General features: G+C 45.3%; 1 protein-coding gene across 1 annotated transcript in view; it reads right to left on the bottom strand.

Moving 5' to 3' along the window:
- Positions 1–18,702, bottom strand: part of FKBP1B (FKBP prolyl isomerase 1B) — a 39,138-nt gene extending 20,436 nt beyond the window's left edge. Inside the window, exons 1-2 of the mRNA XM_015859563.3 lie at positions 18,560–18,702; positions 17,077–17,124 (exon numbers count right to left, since the gene is read on the bottom strand). Of these exons, the coding sequence (XP_015715049.1) occupies positions 17,077–17,124; positions 18,560–18,596 (85 nt within the window). The 5' untranslated portion in view covers positions 18,597–18,702. The remainder of the gene's footprint in view (positions 1–17,076; positions 17,125–18,559) is intronic.
- Positions 18,703–19,155: the final 453 nt, after the last annotated feature.

Raw genomic sequence — 19,155 nt, 5'->3', positions numbered from 1 at the left:
ATAAAACGACCCTTATTATGTCAGTTGTAAGTAGCATGATGAAACCTTCCATTGGGACCTTTAGGGGTTACTGTAACACAAATAAAGGATGATTGCATTGTGTGGAAAATAATGACAAATATATACTTGAAGAATACAATTACTGAAGGCAAAACATGACTGATGAACAGTAAAATCAGGGCATACTGGTGGGTTCATGCTTATGATTCTGAGAGATAACTCTCTGAGAGTTATCATTGCATGACATTACAGATAAGAGACAAAAATGATCCACAAGATAGAACTCCTCCCCTGAAAGGACAGGCTGAGAGCTGGGGCTGTTCAGCCTGTAGAAGAGAAGGTTGCAGGAAACCCTGAGAGCAACCTTGCAGTACCTGAAAGGGGGATGTAAGAAGAAAGGGAAAAGGGTCTGTTGTAACAGGAAAGGTGGGAATGGTTTCAAACTAAAAGAGGTGTGATTTAGATTGGATAGAAGGAAGGTTTTTTTTACAATAGGAGTAGAGAAGCACTAGCATAGTCCATAGAGGTGCTGGATGTCCCTGCAGACAGCCAAGGTCAGGCTGGATGGGCTCTGAGCACTGATGGAGCTGTGGGTGTCACTGCTCACTGCAGGGAGTTGAACCAGGTGGTCTCTGAAGGTCCCTTCCAACTCAAACCATTCTAAGAGTCCATGATCTTTCACAGACATGTTGCTGTACATTTAGTTTGATCGCTAGCCCCCCTCCCCCTCTAAATATTCAAGAAAGGCATTTTTGTCTGCTTAAAATACTACAGTTGAAAAATCTGATACCCAAACTATTAACAGGACAAGGCTGCATTTTATGACTGGACTCCAAGATATTTGTGCTCACCCCAAGCTTGAACTTAGTATTTCAACGGTTCTAAACTAAGGAAAGATAGTTTGAGATTAGAGATGAGGAAGAAATTCACTTTTTGTGCTGTTTATTCTGCACGCCTACGCTGGGGAAGATGTGTAGGCATTATTAGGCTTAGCATTTCCACAGGCTTACATGGCCTGCACCTCTCCTACTCAACACTGCTGGATGCGCAACCACGCACCCAATGACATTGTGGCTCTGTTTGTTTCTGCTGCACCTCTGCACAGCTCTGCAGCCCCATGGCTGTTGTTATTTTTACCATACACAGATGGCCTTGAGGTACACTTACCAGCATAAGCTGTGAAAGCCTTTTGCCAACGCAGGGTTTTCTGGTAACGCGATACGGCCCGCGGCACACGGGAGCCCAGGGCTGGGCATGCAGTGACGCACAGGGCAGGACTGAAGGCAGGACAATGCCTCACCAGGCTAAAATTAGCTCCTGAACACAGCAGAAGTGTTAGAATTGGTAATGCAGGGTTTTCCAGCGAGCTCAGTCAAATTTTAGAGGAAAGAAAGAAACAAAACCAACAACCAAAAACCGCAAGAGGTCAATTAAACAAGACGTGATTGCAGCAAGGGGATTTATGCAAAGGGCTTTAGTTACCCCATGCAGCATGTTGGCTTGTCAGTCTGAACTGCAAATATTTATGTGCGTTGCAGACGGTGACACAGAGCCTCCCCTCCAGTGGTGGCTGCAGTCTTATGCTGGGTGTTTCTAACGCTCACCAGTGCTTACCAAAGGAACGACCTGGCCACATCTACAGCACAAAGGTTTCTGCTGAGTGATCTCTGCACTGAAGGACCCTGACATTATGTACCCATCTGTTTGAATGCAATCATTTTGGTTTTTATGCACGTGAAGAGCTATCTAATAAAAATCATATCACCCAAACGAAGGCTTTACGTCGCCTAATACAACACCCAAAGTGGAAGTAAAAACTTAATTAAGCCCTCTGGCTACATACAGAAAATGGCTTCGAGGGTATCATAATACTATATCCTAGAATCGATTAACCATCTTGTTAATCACTTTTTAATATGCTCTGAGTTCTTTTTAGGGAAGTGACCAATTCTAAGGGTGCCTGGTGCAGGCTGGTAACCAGAATACATGAGGAGGCCAACAGCTTTAGAGCTATGTATCAACTCATTTTCATGATACGGAGCATCCCCTGCAGAGCACTGACTGTCCTCTGCTGACAGTAAATTTCACCAGAGCATTTTTCTGACCATTATAAAGCCAAGGAGAAGCTGAAAAAGCAGATAACATTTATCAACTCCATTTTGTGGTTTACCTGCATCGCTATACAGAAAAGTACATCAATCCTCTGGAGAAGCAAAAAATGAAACACAATAAAGGAAAAATAATTGACTTGATTAAGCCTAGAGAAGCAAATGATTTCAAGCTCCAATGTCAGTATTATTGGGGAAGTCAGACTAATTGTCAGCCCATCCCTAAAAGCCATGTATCCAGGAAGTCTGAATCTTTCAGGAATGACCTACATAAGGAAAAGAGCATTAAAAGAGCATGCAACCAATGCTTCCAAAGTACATGACAAAGCTATCAATTCTTATATACTAGAAACGCTCCTTGCAATCTCTTCATCTGGTTTCCTACTTTAGAGTAGGCTGTAGGATTTTCAGTAAAGAACACCTGCTTGAACTAGTGCTGATTTAAGTATGTTTTGGGGTGATGAACTGGCTACAGTTATTGACCGATGCTCAATTATAAATCGTTATTACCTGTTCAAACAAATGCCTTATTATAAGGTGAACTTGTAAAATATCACTTTCCAGCCATGACTTTTTAAGATACCCTGGTTAACTAACAGAACAATTTAGTCATCCTATGAGTTTTTTGTTCCCCGTGTTCCCCAAAACACCCCTTCACCTCTTCTGAACAAACCAGTTTCCCAACCCCTCCACCACTCTCATGTCTCTTTCCTGAATTGTGGATTACAAAACTAAGCCACTTGTTTTCAAAACAGTCATAGGAGTGTGATGCCCTGAACCTCCTCCCTGTTCCTCATGTTTATGTATGCTCATGGACTGTAGTCAGCTTTTTGGCATAAAAGCTGCTCTGGGGTTTGCATTCAGTTGATAATCAGCCACCACTCTCCAGGATATTGTCAGTGTTGTTGCTTCTCTGACAAAATCCTCTTATCTATATGTGCAGACTACCTTCTTTATAATGTCCTATGTGTAAGAGCAAAAGGTTTCACAGAAATAGAAATAACTACATTATTTGCTTGTGACCGTTTTAGGTAGTGATCCCTATTATTGTGTGTCGATGTGGATGAGATCCCTTATTTAGGAAGTATTTATTTCTTCTTATCACCTGTAGTCTTTTTTACATCTTTTCCCACTATTACAGTGTCACTTACAGTCCGTTTTAATATCCAACAGAAAGCCGCCTACTCTAAAAGCCAATGTTACATCCACTGGCATATTTATTTTCTATCTTTTCAGTGTCTTACTCAAAGCATTGCAAGTCCCGTGCAGGGCATGATGGAAAACTTTATATCTCTGGAGATATTGTCTGGTTGTCCATATACCTGTTCCTGGAAAGCCATCTTGACAACAACTGCTATCCATACACCCCAAACCTGCTCTAAGATGTCTCACTCCCTCTTTGGCAAGCAGCAGTAGAAGACTGTGTATGAATTGTTCCTTCTCATGGTAGGAAGGCCCCAAGTCTCTTCCTCATATGCGTGGGCAGTCATGGAGTCCATTCTTACTCAGCTCAAACGTTTCTCAAGCAAACCTGCTGACAACTGACTCCACCAGCAGCTCCTGGGCTGTAAGAGCAGCATTTCAGGGTAAGGTGGGGGTCTTTAAATCCTTCACCCTGGTAGGACCTGTCACGTCCATTCTGCTGCTGTTCTTTGATAGGGAACAAGTGGTGGATCCTCCTCAATGACAGGTTTATGCAAGTCAAGTTCAGAAGCGTCCTCAGCTAGTGACATTGATTTATTTTCTGATAAGAAGCTAATTATAAAGCTTTAAATTTGCAGTCACTCAGTAGAAGGGCAGCACCATGTCCTCCAAAAACAGCAGTGTATGCAGTATTAATAAACACATTAGTAACAATAATTCTGTCGCAGATGTTGCGTCAGATCCTTAGCGCAGCTCACATTGCAGCCCGCAAAGTGTCTGTGTGCACAGAAAAGAGCAGTGCAAAGGCACAAGAAATGGCTCTGGCCAGCCCTGTTTTAGCCTCACACTGATTAAATACCTTTATCCCAGCACCCCTGGAACCTATTGGGAACCCACTGTGCTACACTGCAAGCAGCATCTGCAAATGCAGGGTGCACTCATGGGGTTCCTTGCTTGCTTTTTTTGAGGTAGAAGCATAACACGCTCTCATTGATACCCCCGACTCCACTGACAACAGAAGAATAGGCTGCCCTCTCTGACTTGACATTTACCCTGATACTATCTAAAATTAGGTCTCTGATTCTGTTGGAAGGGCTAAATGAGAAAAGAAACGCTGTACTGCTCACTGTCAGACTTTGTTTCTCCTACTTAGTTTCTCTATGAATTCAGGCATTTGCCCCAAAGTCAAAACAGCTTCATGTAAGCAGGGGTGTCGTGAGTTGAGGAATGTGGAGGGCAGAAAGCCTGCAGTTTGCAACTGCTGGCCTGGTGATTCTTCTTCTAAGCTTTGCTCTTACTCAATGACCTCATTCTTTTTTGCCCCAAGCCTTTCAAAGTTTACATAGTTTTTAATTTACTAACACAAAGCCTTGCAGAGCTTACATAGTTTTCAATTTACTAACACAAAATACACGTGAAATTGACTGTCCTGCATTCAATCTCTTCTTCATGTGTCAAGTTCCCATTTCTATGATTCCTGATTCTGTGATGTTATGAACAAGGAAACACAGCCAGGTGATGTACCTGAGATCAGGGACAGAAGATGAACATCACACATTCCCAGAGCGCTGCTTGAGACACTCACGCCTTCCAGTCCCTTTTTCCTCCCACTTTACTTCGATTCTGGCTATTTACAAACAAATAAGCTACAAAATTGAGATGCAGATAAGAAGTTCTTGGAAATGCAGGGCTGTTCTAAGTTTTAAGAGCCAAGGTTTGGTCTGCATTAAGGAACCCAGTCTGGAATTCAGGTTCAGATTAACACTTCGGATGGGTTAAACACTTCATAGCACACACCTCTCCCTCTGAAGTGGCAATGAGAAAACACGCATCAGTCTGATTGCATGACCACAGAATCACAGAATGGCTTGGGTTAGAAAGGACCTCAAGGACCATGAAATCCCAGAGTCCCTGTCACAGACAGGGTTGCCAATCACTAGATCAAGCTCTAGATCAGATTGCCCAGGGCCCCATCCAACCTGGCCTTAAACACCTCCAGGGATGGGGCATCCACAGCCTCTCTGAGCAACCTGTTCCAGCACCTCAGTAAAGAACGCTGGCACATGCTGCCCAGAGAGGTGGTGGATGCCCTACCCCTGGCAGTGCCCAACACCAGGCAGGATGGGGCTTTGGGTAACCTGGTCTGGTGGGAGGAGTCCCTGCTGATGGCAGGAGGGTGGAAATGGATGGGCTTTAAGGTCCCTTCCAACTCAAATCCTTCCGTGACTCTACAGCTCTATGAATATTCAGTTAAAATTCCAAAGATATGTGAAGTAATTCAGTGAACTGTGAAGGTGAAATTATATCTAAGTATGCAGTAAGCTAGAAAAATTTTCCAAGAGTCTATTATAACCTCAATGTGCTGAATTAAAACAAGAGCTCCTGTGCATAATGAGAGCCCAGGCCAGCAGGAGGGTGCAGTGGAAGGGCAGAGTGAGGATATTCATTCATTCATTCACTCACTCACTCATTCATTCATTCCTTGTGCTTCCAGACACCGTTCGGTTTTTCTCAGCTCCTTGACCTGACATCAAATCCAAGCAACACTTCACATCAGCCTGGCTTTTATCAGCCAACACCCTCTTGGTCTGTGTTGTACATCAGTTTCTCAAAGGAAAACAAGAGCTAAGATAACCATTGCTGTGGTTTCCCCACCTTTTTCAACTCAGCTACTTGTCCACAAAACGTACAGAGGTGTCTGAAAACTAAAATAAACGTGGGAAGCACTGAAGACCGGTAGTTATTCTTATCTTACTGCCCTCTATTAACACAGTGGGATAACTGTGCACATTACTCCCTAATACAGCTGTCATCATTTAAATGCTTTGTGCTCTAGACATGGGCCAGTCCTACAGTCCTATGATTCCTATCATGGAATCATAGCATGGCCTGGGTTGAAAAGGACACACTGATCATCCACTTTCAACCCCCTGCTGTGTGCAGGGTCACCAACCAGCAGCCCAGGCTGCCCAGAGCCACATCCAGCCTGGCCTTGAATGCCTGCAGGGATGGGGCATCCACAGCCTCCTTGGGCAACCTGTTCCAGTGTGTCACCATCCTATGGGTGAAAAATTTCCGCCTAATATCCAACCCAAACTTCCCCTGTTTCAGTTTAAAACCAGTTTAATCCCAGTTCCCTCAACCATTCTTCACAGGAGAGGTGCTTTCCTTATGAAAGCCCTTCAAAATGGCTCTGCAGTTTTATCCAACCAACACATGGCAAGCTTTAGTTTCTTTGCTGAGTTAGAGTTAGCATTACATCCCCTACTATTCTTTACAGCAAGGAGGGGTTGAGCTCTTAATCTGTTTACAATGCTTGTATAACCAATGAAATCAGGACTGGTTGGAGAAAGACAGAGAACCTAATAAAAGACCACAGTACTGTGTGATTTTCTGACATTTAGCTGAGCGGATATAGTTTGTTCTCAAAAGTTAAGCACTTTTTGGATCTGGAGAAAAACAGCTCTTCCAGAGTTGATACAGCCTAGTGGAAAACATAATAGATAAGGACTTGAAATAAATTTCTGTCCCCAGTTTTATCAAAGACTTGCTGTGTTCTCCGGATAAATCATTTCCCTCCTGAATTTTCCTGTCTTTTACAGTGGAGTAAACAATGCTTTGACATTCCCAAAGTGATCTATGAGTGAAGGGTATAGAATTTTGATCAGACTCAACTTTAACAATTATCCACAGGGGTTCAATAATGGCAGTTCTTTATTATGGTATCAAGCATAAATTTGCATTTGACTCGCAGGTGTCTGACACTCCTACGTTCCCAGCCAGGAATGGGAATAAATGTTGAAAAGGAGGTGAGCTGTATAAAAGGTCTCACATGGAATAAGTCTTAACAGCAAAAGTGAGTGTAATTTTTTAATGAGGCATTTCCAATCTGATTCACTGCCCTTTCAACATCTCTTCTTGCAGTTAAAGCCTCAGAAGTGCTCAGGGTTTGGATACAAGGTCATGACTTCTGAGTTGGAGCCAGGAAAAGGCAGGACACTGCAGAAGGGGCTCAGCCCCAGCGACACGATATCCCTCAGCTGTGCTGTGCAGAAACGCTGCTGAGTGACCTAAGGAACAGAGCAGGAGCTGTGAAGCTTCCCTTGCTATTTATTTGGCTGAAGACAAGGTACAAATGACAGCAGAAGAAAATGGAAAGCAGAGAATAAGCAGAAAGCTACCTGATGGGTTTGGCTTGGCACTCAGAAATTCCCCTGGCAAGGTGGCACAGGTGCAGTCAGTGCTGTGACAGAGCTCTTGCCAGCTGGCCACCATTGGGCTGGGAGAGCAAGTCATAGGGCAGCATGACAGGAGCATCTCCTGTCCTGGTCAGTGGAAACACACTGCCAGATGGGGACCTCAAGCTGACGCCAAAGTCAGGTTGTCAAGCCTGCTCTTCTCCATTAATGACATGCATCCTATAGGAAGACTTCTCTCCTGGGGGTTAAAGTCATCGTGATCACTGTTCTACTCTCTTCCATTAAAAGGGAGAACAGTTTCATACTGAAAAAAACACTGCATGCAATTCTGCTTCTACTCAGTAATTAAAGCATGTTTGGATAGCAATCAGTCACCATACCTGCAAAAGCTATGGCTTCATGCTCCTAATGTGGTACAGGACAGTAGTAACCTGACCAACATGCAGCATAACTTTCAAGCAAGAAAGATCAGGATGGGGTACAGCAGGGTCAGAATGAATAAGCCCTTAATAAGAAAGAATGTTCTTATCCTGCAGTGAAAATAGGGAGAACCCACCAAGACAACTTGAGTTGTGATCTGAATTAAAGCCTGAGCTGTAAAATTCAGCTCCACATCTTTAAATTCTGCCACATACTTCTGTTAATATCCAACACTTCAGCTCAAACCAATATAGACTTGGCAGTTAGCCTATGAATTTCAGTCTCAGATCCTCAACCTTCGAAATAAAACTTGTGGGAAAAGCTTTTTCAACCAAAATTACAGTTTTTGCAGCAGCAACAACAAAATATCTCTCCAGTTCTGTAAGCTGAAAATTATGCATCCCAGTCTGGAAATGGCGATACATCATGGTGATGCCTCGGGAACTTCTCAGGAACTGTGTGACTCATCTCCTATTTCCTTTCATGCGTCCCAGATATTGCTAAATTCCATCTCCTAAAGTACCAAACCCTCCCCTTCTACTGGAAATCCTGCTTGTAGAATAAGGAGAAACTTATTCACGGAGAAGAATGAAAATGTAAATTACTGTAACTACAATCCCTATGTGGTACTACAGCCTATTTTCCGAATGACCATCCTTTGTTATTGTTCTGTGTGTGTGTTTTCTGAAGTTAAAACAAAGCTGAAGGGTGGTGATGCACTGGAACAGGTTGCCCAAGGAGGCTGTGGATGCCCCATCCCTGCAGGCATTGAAGGCCAGGCTGGATGTGGCTCTGGGCAGCCTGGGCTGCTGGTTGTGACCCTGCACACAGCAGGGGGTTGAAAGTGGATGATCATTGTGGCCCTTTTCAACCCAGGCTGTTCTATGATTCTGTGATTCTATGACTAATGTAGCAGAAATAGCATTATCACTTCAGTCATTTAAAAGCAGACAACCAATGTGTTAGAGAGTGTACAGCATACAGCAACAGTAGGATTGGAATAACACGTTAGGTTAGTCTCTCTCCAAGAAGAATTCTCCCTTTTCAAAACAAAATTCTTCAATCAGAAGAACTCTTCATGTGGAAGTGGTCAGTCTTGGTAAATCAGTGTAGCCACATCATTAAAAGGGAAGTGATTTAGAGCAGCAAGGCGTTGAGAACCAAAAACTACACAGGATTAACAGGAAAGGTCTGGGAGAGGAAACCAGACTTGGAATATCATGCACAGAAACAGAGGGAAAGTTACAAGTCAGCGCTGCAACACTGAGTTTTAGGAGCCCTGGGATGCTGGATGGCAGCTGGAGGACTCTGCTGACTGCCTGGACCTGCTGCTGCCCCAGTGATGAGGACCCACCACGGCCATGTCATCTGCACTGGAGGGAGTACAACCTTCTGCAGCCAGCAGGCTCATGAAAAAAATTAAGTAAGATTTACAGTGCCCTGGAGTAAAGGAAGCTCAAGAATATATCTCCATTGTGAGACATCACTTTCAATACTGAGCCCACTCGGCAGGGCCCTGGCGTTGGTTCAGCGAGGCTCAGCAGAACTCATTGCCAGAGCCCAGTCACTGCTTCCTGCAGCAGTGTGGGGCTCCTCCATGGCCTCCTGATCCATCACACCCCACGAGCTCCTGGGCAGTGATCCTCCCTTAGACTGCAGCCCATAGAGCCCAGATCATCACCAACCTGCAGATGGCTTTGGCCATGCAGTAGCCGGGTGGGTTCCACTTGAAGTGTGGGTGCTGTCTGTGCCCCTCAGAGCGATGACACTGCATCTTGTCTAATTAAAATTACCACCCCTTTCCACAAGCCCTGCCTGGCTGAGCTGTCTGGCTTAGGAACCTGATTAAGCTCTTTATCTAATTGAGACAGAGAGAGGCACGTCCAAAGGCTAAATATTTAGGTAGCATAAGGTAACTAAGCTCTCAATTTAGACTTCTTAATTAGGTAAATACGGTGATGTCAGGTCTATTTTGTCAATAAAGGGAGACAAGCCTATCAATGTTGTTGCCAGCTGATAGAGTTTCTCATTTAATTACGATGTAACCATTTGTCCATTTACAGGAACTAACTATTTAGTCCACTATCCAACAACTGTTTGAAGAATTCTTTGATTTCTAATAAATCGTGCAAAATAATTTAAATCTCAGCCTTGTGAGGATCAGGAATTCTAATTATCGAGGGCTGACGCAAACTTTTCAGGTCCTGGTCATTGCATATATGCACAAGCTGTAAGAAAGGCAGCACTATTTTCATGTGAAGAGGATGGGGCAAAAATACTTTGTTTGAAAATAGCCATTATTATTTGTTTATTTTAAAGACAGAAGTGTTTGGGACCGTTGTGAGCTTTTAAGAACTCTATGCTCTGTGGCTACTAGTTTTGTTAAACTATGAAATCTGATTTGCTAGCAATTTCATTTCTACATACAGTAGGAATAGAGCATGATACTACAGTGTGTCCATGAAAAGAAATCCTATAGAAGCCAGCTGTCAAAGTTATTCAGCTTCTCTCATACTGATAGAAGAGTGTCTGTCAGTGAGGAAAGCACCTGTGCATGGTTTCATAAAGAAGTCTCTTTATAATCTATACTCTGCAAGAACCTGAGCTGGTGGACAGCAACCAACCTAAGGCAGGAATATTGGAACTCAATGATCTTTAAGGTTCAATGATCTTTAAGGTCCCTTCCAACCCACGCCATTCTATGAAAACATAGCTGTGCTGTTGAGGTTGCCTGTGAGAATGCAGTGGATAATTTCAAGCTGTTTATGAATCCATATTAAATAGCATCCAATAGTACAAGGAATTTCATTGAAACCAATGGGCACAATGTGTGTTCATGGCAGAGGAGGAACCAGGAAGCACAAGGCTAGTATGCCAATCCTTTTCCATCACACAATAATCTGATGTGCTTAATTTAAACCCACTAATTTAACTGCCGAAGCAACCGCATTTCTCCTCACAAATGGTGGAACCCTTTCCCCTCCCCATCAAACCATTTTTTCACATCAATATTCTCTTCTCATAGACAGCCTCACAGCACTTGTAAGCATTAATGTCAAGACCATTCTGGGAGGCAGGGCCCTTTTCCTGTCAGACTGCAAAACTGAAGGTGCAAGTAACGTGTCTGGAAGCAGTCACTCAGCTGGCAGCAAAATGCTTCAGAGAAATTTGCCCTCTTCAGTTCTCCAATCGCTATCAGCCTGAACATGCCACTGAAGTATTTCCAAAGGTAACCAATCTGCAACAAATAAGCAAAGATGAACATTTTACTCCTTTTATCAAGAGCTTTAAGACTTGCAAATCGTGTCTGCGGGACATCAAAAGAACACGCTCTTTACTGAAGAGTCAAACCTACTTCTTGCAGTTATGATTTACTGAGGGGAAAAAAAAAACCCAACATGTTTTTAAGTGCTCGGCTGCCACAGAGATCTTTATAGATGTAAAAGGCTTTCATCTTTTAAACCAGGGCAATTTGGAGAGATTGCTTCAAGTCAAAAACTTGCAGGCATTGGCAGGCCCCAAAGGATGGACAGACATCTCACTCTCCTGGAAGAATGCATCTGGTGAACGTGCTCGATGAAACAATTACATTCTTTCTAGGTAAGCAAGATTTAGCTGGCTCTAATTCAAGACTCAATTATAATGTCTGTTAAAAAACAAGTTCTTCTTAATGATAGCTCTTAATTGCGTTGTTCATTGTTCCCTTCCAAAACCACCACGACAGTTTTTTGGAGACAAATAATTCTGATTGAATTCCTTCTGTCGTTTCCTCGCAGATCTCTTTGGCTCTCACCGAAGTTGTGCAGATTTTCATGAGACCAGGGAAATGGCACAGCCCTGTGCCCACCTCACACAAAGCACTCCCACAATGAGCTGGTGTACACCAGCCATGCGGATACCCAGGTTCATAGATGAGAACATGACACTCTACAGCGTTATCCTGGATTTACATCAGTCTCGTTGAGAGCATTTTGGCAAATGTCTGGCTATTACTGCATACGCTTTACGCTGCGTTGATTTCAATCCAAGAAATATAGGCAGATCTCTTTTCTTTTTGGCAAGTGTTATTGCAGAGGAATTGCATTATGTTTGTATCGAGTTAAATGGAGACGCATTTTACATCACAGTAAATCAGGCATGTTCTATAAATCTATGCAGTCTGCTTTTGTTATTAAAGAAAAAAGTACTAAAAAGAAAAGGCTTTCAACTACACAGATGCAGGCATAACTCTCACAGCATCGCAGCACTGGCGAAGCTGAAGAAACAAAAATAAATAACACAAAGCAATTTGGTAATATGTGGAAAAAAGAAGATGATCTGAGGCTGTCCCCAGATGGTTAGGAAAAGAACAAGTAATCTTTTGTTCTGCTTCCTAAGACAGAATCCATCTGTACAGCATATCTGAAATATATAGAGTAGTATTCTAACACTCCAATAGAGAGTAACATAAAATCAATTACTTGATATCTAGTGTAATTTTGTGGTCACTGCCTGGACCTAAGAAGTCCAAGGAAAATCTTCTCTTATAGAAGTTTGGTTTAAGAAATTAATTAATGACTTAATGTGCCTTGATGGTCTTACTCCAAGAGATCTGTTGCAGCTACAAATGCTGAACGTCCAGTTTCTTCTTTAAGAGGGTAATTGTATTACCACAGATGTACATGTGGGCAAGGATGACAACGATGAGGTTACAAATTTACCTTTACCACAAACTACCACATAATGTCTGCTTAGGAAGGGGAATGGCTGTTTATGAGGGTGGACAGTGATAGGACAAGAGGGAATGGTTTTAAACTGAGACAGTGGAGGTTCAGTTTGGACATCAGAGGAAGTTTTTCACCCAGAGGGTGGTGATGCACTGGAACAGGTTGCCCAAGGAGACTGTGGATGCCCCATCCCTGCAGGCATTCAAGGCCAGGCTGGATGTGGCTCTGGGCAGCCTGGGCTGCTGGTTGTGACCCTGCACATAGCAGGGGGTTGAAAGTGGATGATCAGTGTGGTCCTTTTCAACCCAGGCCATTCTATGATTCTGTGATTCTATGAGTAATGAGAGAAAAGCTGCAGGTTGAGGAGCTACGCACACGCATCTTAATTGAGGGCAAAACACCAAGAGCGGGAGGGCCAGAAATCACCTTCCCAGGATGAAGGTTTGACCACACATTCAAAGCACTCACAAGCTCAGCAAAGATTCTGTCATCTTCAGGGCCATGTGCTGCATCACCTTCACCCACCTTTGAAAACTCAGCACTGCTGATCGCTGCTCCCAGAGTCAACACATTAAAAAAATCACAGGGAAAAAAACTGCAGCAAATGGCTCAGCTCCGTTGATCCACTCCAGGACTAATGATACTGTAATTTGTTTACTGGCATTGCTATCACTGCTGCAACAGAACCCGAAGACCCAATCAAGATTAGGAAGCCATTACATTAGGCACGAGAAAGGAGGCAGCCCATACCCCAAATTGCTGGCAATCTATCTCCACAAGGCAGACAAAGTACAACAATCATTTTGCAGACAGAAAACAGAAGGAGTGAGCAGACTGCCAAAAGCTTTCAGAAGCTTGCTCAAGGAAATCTATGACAAAAGCATGACATAAACCATCGCTGCTGGAAATGCATTTCGGTGCCAACTCACTGCCATATCCACTAATCTCATTACTCATTATCAGGTTGCTTTTGAAACGCAACGTAGATGCTGGATGATCAGAAAAAGTGGTTGTGTTAGTTATATTTCTCAACAAGCATATGGGGATCTGATTATATTCTTGTCACCAATTAAGATCAGGACCGGGTTTCATATTCTCTCCCAGTCTTCCTATCTAATCACCTATGTGTGTACTTAACTAAGTCTGTGCCAAGCTGAAAAATTAGCAGGTTATTTACAGTACCAAGCTAGGCTTTAAGGCGCCTTATGGACGGGCAATTAGGTACTCCTGAAGGGTAATCCAAAAATCCTGCTCTAATTGAACACAGCCAGAAGTTACTCCTAAGGGAGGATGAAAAAAAATATTTGCTTAAACTGGATGTTCCTTCTAATCTGTTCCCTAATGAAGTTGCACCTTACCTCCTGCTGCCACTGGAACTTAGTCTTGTTCATTGAGGCACCACAATGAAATCGATTTGTGAGTCAGACCGCAATGCCTGCTCCTGGGGTTATGCATCTAATTGGAGAAGAAGAGAAAGTGGCAAAGCTGCCACATGTAACAGCCTGATAGCTGAAGCGCTGGCAGAAGAAGTGTAAAACTCACAGTTCTCCCTCATCTGGAGGAGATTCCAGCTCTCAATTCCCACTTCTCAGGGTTGTCAGACTAGAAACTCCACTGCTGAATCCCTACCTTGAAGGTGCACAAATCAAGCAATACAGAGGGTGACCAGCCAGGACTCTGAAGCTCTGCCAGATATGCAGGATAGCAGACTGTGGTCCTCTCTGGACACCTGCTGCATTGCACTGGGATGCTCAGGCTCTCACCTGCTGCAGATGCGCTGTCAGGATAACTCATGCAGAGACAGCTTGCTCCTATAACCCCTTCTCCCAGATGTGTTTCAGAATCAATCTGCAGTCCTTTCACTCCTGCAGCAGCAGTCTGCTCCTGCCTGTACTCTCTCTTCCATCACTCCTCATCCTGAGGGGAATGGGCACCTGCGGGACTTGAGGGAAGGCAAGAGAGCCCACAGTCCATTCCTTTGTTTGAGTCTCATAGAATCATACAATGGTTTGGGTTGGAAGGGACCTTTAAGTTCGTGTAGTTCCAACCCCCTGCTGTAGGCAGGGACACCTCCCTCTATACCAGGTTGCTCACAGCCCCATCCAGCCTGGCCTGGAATGCTTCCAAGGAGGTGGCACTTCTCCTTGGAAATTCATAACTTAAGCCCCTTCTTGGTCTCCTCCTCCTTGCAAGAAACTCTAAAAACATGAATAACTAGCAGACAATGCTTTGTTCTGCTCAAAATAACTCCTCAGGGAAGCAATGAACCAACAGCATGCCAAGGAGCTGCATCACTGTCATATGTGCACAGGTACAGGAGTGTTGATGGGCAATGCAATAAGATACGTGGCAAACCAAGCTGTCAAGATGATGCACCACTGTGTGGGAAAATCAAGGGCCAAAAGAAGTACAAACCGAATCCTATAGACTGCAATACAACTCTTCCAGCACTCTCACAAATGCCTGAACCAATTTGTCACCCTCTTGCCCATGACCCCTGTGCCCCTTCACTGCTGTATGTTCTGGTTATCTTCCCAGATACCTCTGCAACTTAGCCACCTGCCTGGTAAAACTGGACTGCTATGAGTGTGCTGAGGATAAACATGAAGAACCACGAGGCTTAATGAGATCGCACAAACAAGACAGATCATTCCAAGATGAATCCCAGACATATCTGGACATCAGTACAAAGTCACATCGCATTCAGATAAAATTATTTGAGTTAAAACTTGACATTTATATTTCATATTTTCCCACATGGAATCAGAGAATTATTAAGGTTGGAAAAGACTTCAATGATCACCAAGTCCAAAGCCAACCCACCCCCCACGCCCACTGCCCATGTCCCTCAGTGCCACATCCCCATGGTTCTGGAACAGCTCCATGGACGGTGACCCCACCACCTCCCTGGGCAGCTGTGCCACTGCATCACTGCTCTTCTGTAGAAGAAATGTTTCCCAACATCCAACATGAACCTCCCCTGGCACACAACTTGAGGCCATCGCCTCTCATCCTATCTCTAGTTACATCCAAGAAGAGGCCTAGCATTTTGCAGTCCATTGGAAGGAAACACCTTATCCATGAATTGTGGGTTCCCTTCATTTGGTGTTGTTCTAATCTGGGAGTTAGAGAGCACAGCACCAACAGCAACATGCATGGAGGAAGCAAAGTTTAGGCCAGGGATTGATTTAATAAGTTGTCATAAAGTCTTCTATATCAAAAGCCAAGTTACGAAAGCCTCAACTAAGTCATCTATCTAATGCCAAGAACAGCATGCAGCACCTTGTTCTCTTTCCACACTCATTGTCTGCACTCCCTCTGAAGTTACCCAGCACACTGTGGCTGCCATAGACCACTGCCACCACCGCTATGCACTGCCACCTCTGCAAAGTTTGCCTCTTTCACCTCTGACACTCACATGTCTAAATCCAACTGGAGGTGGGAGGTGACAGTTTTCTTGCAGGAAAACTTCTGAATTTGGGGCTGGAATAGAAATGTATCTTTCAGCACCTTCACAAAAACAGCTTCAAAACACCCATTTTCAGATCCAAGGTGCAAGGAAATGTCTGCAAGAGCTGAAGCTGGCATGGGAGATCCATGTGTTTAACTTCCACACTGTTCTAACTCCTATTAGAAACCCTAGATAAAAATACTCTGAACATATAAATGTATACAAGAGCAAACCCCAACCCCTCATATCCTAAGCCAGTGTGCTAACAGTGCTCCCTCTGAGGAGAAAGATTATTCAAACCATGTTAAAAAGCTTCTTGGAAATACAAATGTATATATTTATATATATAAATGCATATAACTTCATTAACTGTATCTAGTGAAAATGGTGATGTTTTACATTCTAAGGAGAAAACCTCCTGAAATGGCAGCTCTTGATGCAAACGTCACAACCGAGGACTCAGGCTGCAGAAGTCTCTGCATTCTTATGACAATTTACATAACTAAATACACAAGACAACATTGCAAACTGACTTAAAGGACATTTTCCCTCCGTGCAAAGGTACAGCACAACCAGCTCCACCAGCAAACTCACTGCTTGAGATTCATGCATACCCACAAAGCAGGTGTTAACCAGACCTTGAATGGATCTCTTCAAACTGGAATGAATTCTACCAGCAGCACGCAGATTCTTTTAAGATATAAACAATCATGAATTGTCTGTATCAAGGTCAGAGGCTGGAAAAATACGAACCTGGCATTTGCACTGCTTCATGCTCGATTTCATTTGCTCATGGAATGACTTAAAGAATCAGGTGTGCAGATTCATCTGCCAACTTGTCCCCACTAAACACCACTCTTGACAAATTCACTGGCGCGCGCATCTCGATACTGCAGCCTGAACTACAAGTCAAACATTCAGGAAATCCATCACAACACAATTAAATCGATTGTGAACGGCAGCACAAAGCAACAGCCACAACTGAACTGATACAACACTGTTGGGCATAATGCAGCTGGCATGGACACAACAACCAGAACATGCCTTACCTGTGTAGTGCACCACACACGTCTGCCCCTTCTTCGGGAACGTCCGCCCTGTTAAAAGGATAACGGGTTATTGTATATTTTCTCTTTTCCTTCAGTTAACAATGTTAATGTTCTAGTATTGAGCAATGGTAGAACAGAGAGATCATGAATCCTTATGAGAGCCTGGCAGCTCCCCCTAAAACGTTCACCCCGAAATGAAGGCTTAGCTTATTTCCTCAATGAAAGATGGAATTACTGTTTTCATATTACCTGCTCCAGGCACTGCAGGCTGGGGGAAGATCTGCTGGGCTCATAGAGGTGTTGGCTGCACACTGGCTCAGCTAACCTTGATCTCTAAAGCAGTGCTGGCCAGGGGAGGGTCAGCAAGGGGAGACTCAAGAACTTAGGAAGTATGAATGATACAAATGATTAATGAACAGCATTGTCATAAGGGCAGGAAATAGGGATTCAGATAGAAACTAAGGTTTGTTTGTATCTTGGATCTCTGGCCTCCTTAGTCTGACTTAACAGGAGAGCAAGTTATGCAAAATCGTGTGTAAATCATCGGCTAACAATACAAGCTGTGCATTCAGGACTCGTATGCCCAAAGCACCAAACAAGCTGCGGGAGAACAGGCTACCACAAACAGAGATCTGTGTCATGCAATGGAGAAGATGGTGCTTCCGAGCATCACTGGAACACCCTGAGCATCAGCCTGTGTGTGGCTGCAGCCCCTCCAGCTGTGGGTGCAACAGTCAAGCAAGAGAAATGATCGATATCTCCTTATTTGGGATAGCTGATGGCTTCCAAAGATCTAAGAGCTCACACGCAGTGCTGCACTGGGAGCCCAGGTACCCACACGGTGTTCTGAGCCCACATCTGAGCGCCCATCCAGGGGCACAGCGAGATGCCCGCGGACAAGAGCACGGAGAGAGAGGGCAGTTTAAAGGTACACACGGAGGAAGCAGAGAGAACGGGCCGAGAAAGTTACACAGGGACGGACTTCGGCGAATTGCGTTGAGCTGAGGGTGAATGTGGGCTGGAGGCGGATGGGGATGGTGGGATCTTGGGGGCTGCGGGCTCGTAGAAATCATGGCAACAAAAAGCAGAGCCATGAAACGACACAGCAGCCTGACCGCGAGGCTCCGCAGGGCGATGCCGCTCCCAGCCGGGTACCGGAGGAGGGATGGATGCTGCCCCAAATGGCCGCCCGCCCCCGGGGGAGCCGGCAGAGCGCCGGGCAAAGTTTGCGGCGGGGCGGTGCCGGCCTCACGATCCCCATTGACTGCCAGCTCCCGGCGTCGTGCAGCTGTCGGCGGATACCACAGCAAAATCCCCGGCCCCCGCGCCGCCCCCTCCGCTCTCCTCCCGGGACCCGGCGCTCCGGGTACGGCCGCTCCCCGCTGTCGGAGCTCCGTCCGACGGCAGCACCCCGCAGCCGGGCACCGCCACCCCCCCACCCCGCAGGGCTGCCCTGCCGCCCGTTCCCCGCTGCGGCTCGTACCGTCTCCCGGAGAGATGGTCTCGATCTCCACCCCCATCTCGGCGCTGGGCTCCGATCGGCAGCCCTGGGCACGGCTCGGCTCGGCGCTGCCGGACCCCCAGTGCAGGCACGCCCCTCCGCGGCCGGCTGACAGGGGCCTCCCCGGCTGCCCGTCAGCAGCCCGCAGCCAATGCAGGGCAGGGGCGGGGAGGCAGGGGAGGGGAGGGGGGCCGCCAGCCTCCGCCCGCAGCTCCCCGGGGACGCGGGGCTGCTGTGCAGTGCAATGCAGTGCGGTGGTACGCTATGCTATGCAATACAATGCAATGCAATGCTATGCTATGCTATGCCATGCTATGCTAGGCCGCCAGCAGCGCGGCCCCCTCAGCTCGGGGAGGGCAGCGGCACCCCCGCCCTCAGGTACCGCCCTCAGCTTTAAAGATGAAGATGTGTGTATGTATTCCGTAGCTGCTCCCGTGATGTGAGATCGCCAGTTCATTTGCCTGTGCGAGAACTGCAGCTGGTGCTGGTAGAATCATTAAGGTGGGAAGGACCACCAAGGTCAGCTTAGTCCGGCTGTGCCTGGGGCTGCCCTCACTGCCACATCTCTGTTGTTCTTG

This window comes from Coturnix japonica, chromosome 3, assembly GCF_054131305.1.
Source record: "Coturnix japonica strain WE chromosome 3, WE-NBRP24, whole genome shotgun sequence".
Classification (NCBI taxonomy): Eukaryota; Metazoa; Chordata; class Aves; order Galliformes; family Phasianidae; genus Coturnix; species Coturnix japonica.
This window is presented reverse-complemented; position numbering and strand designations above follow the sequence as displayed.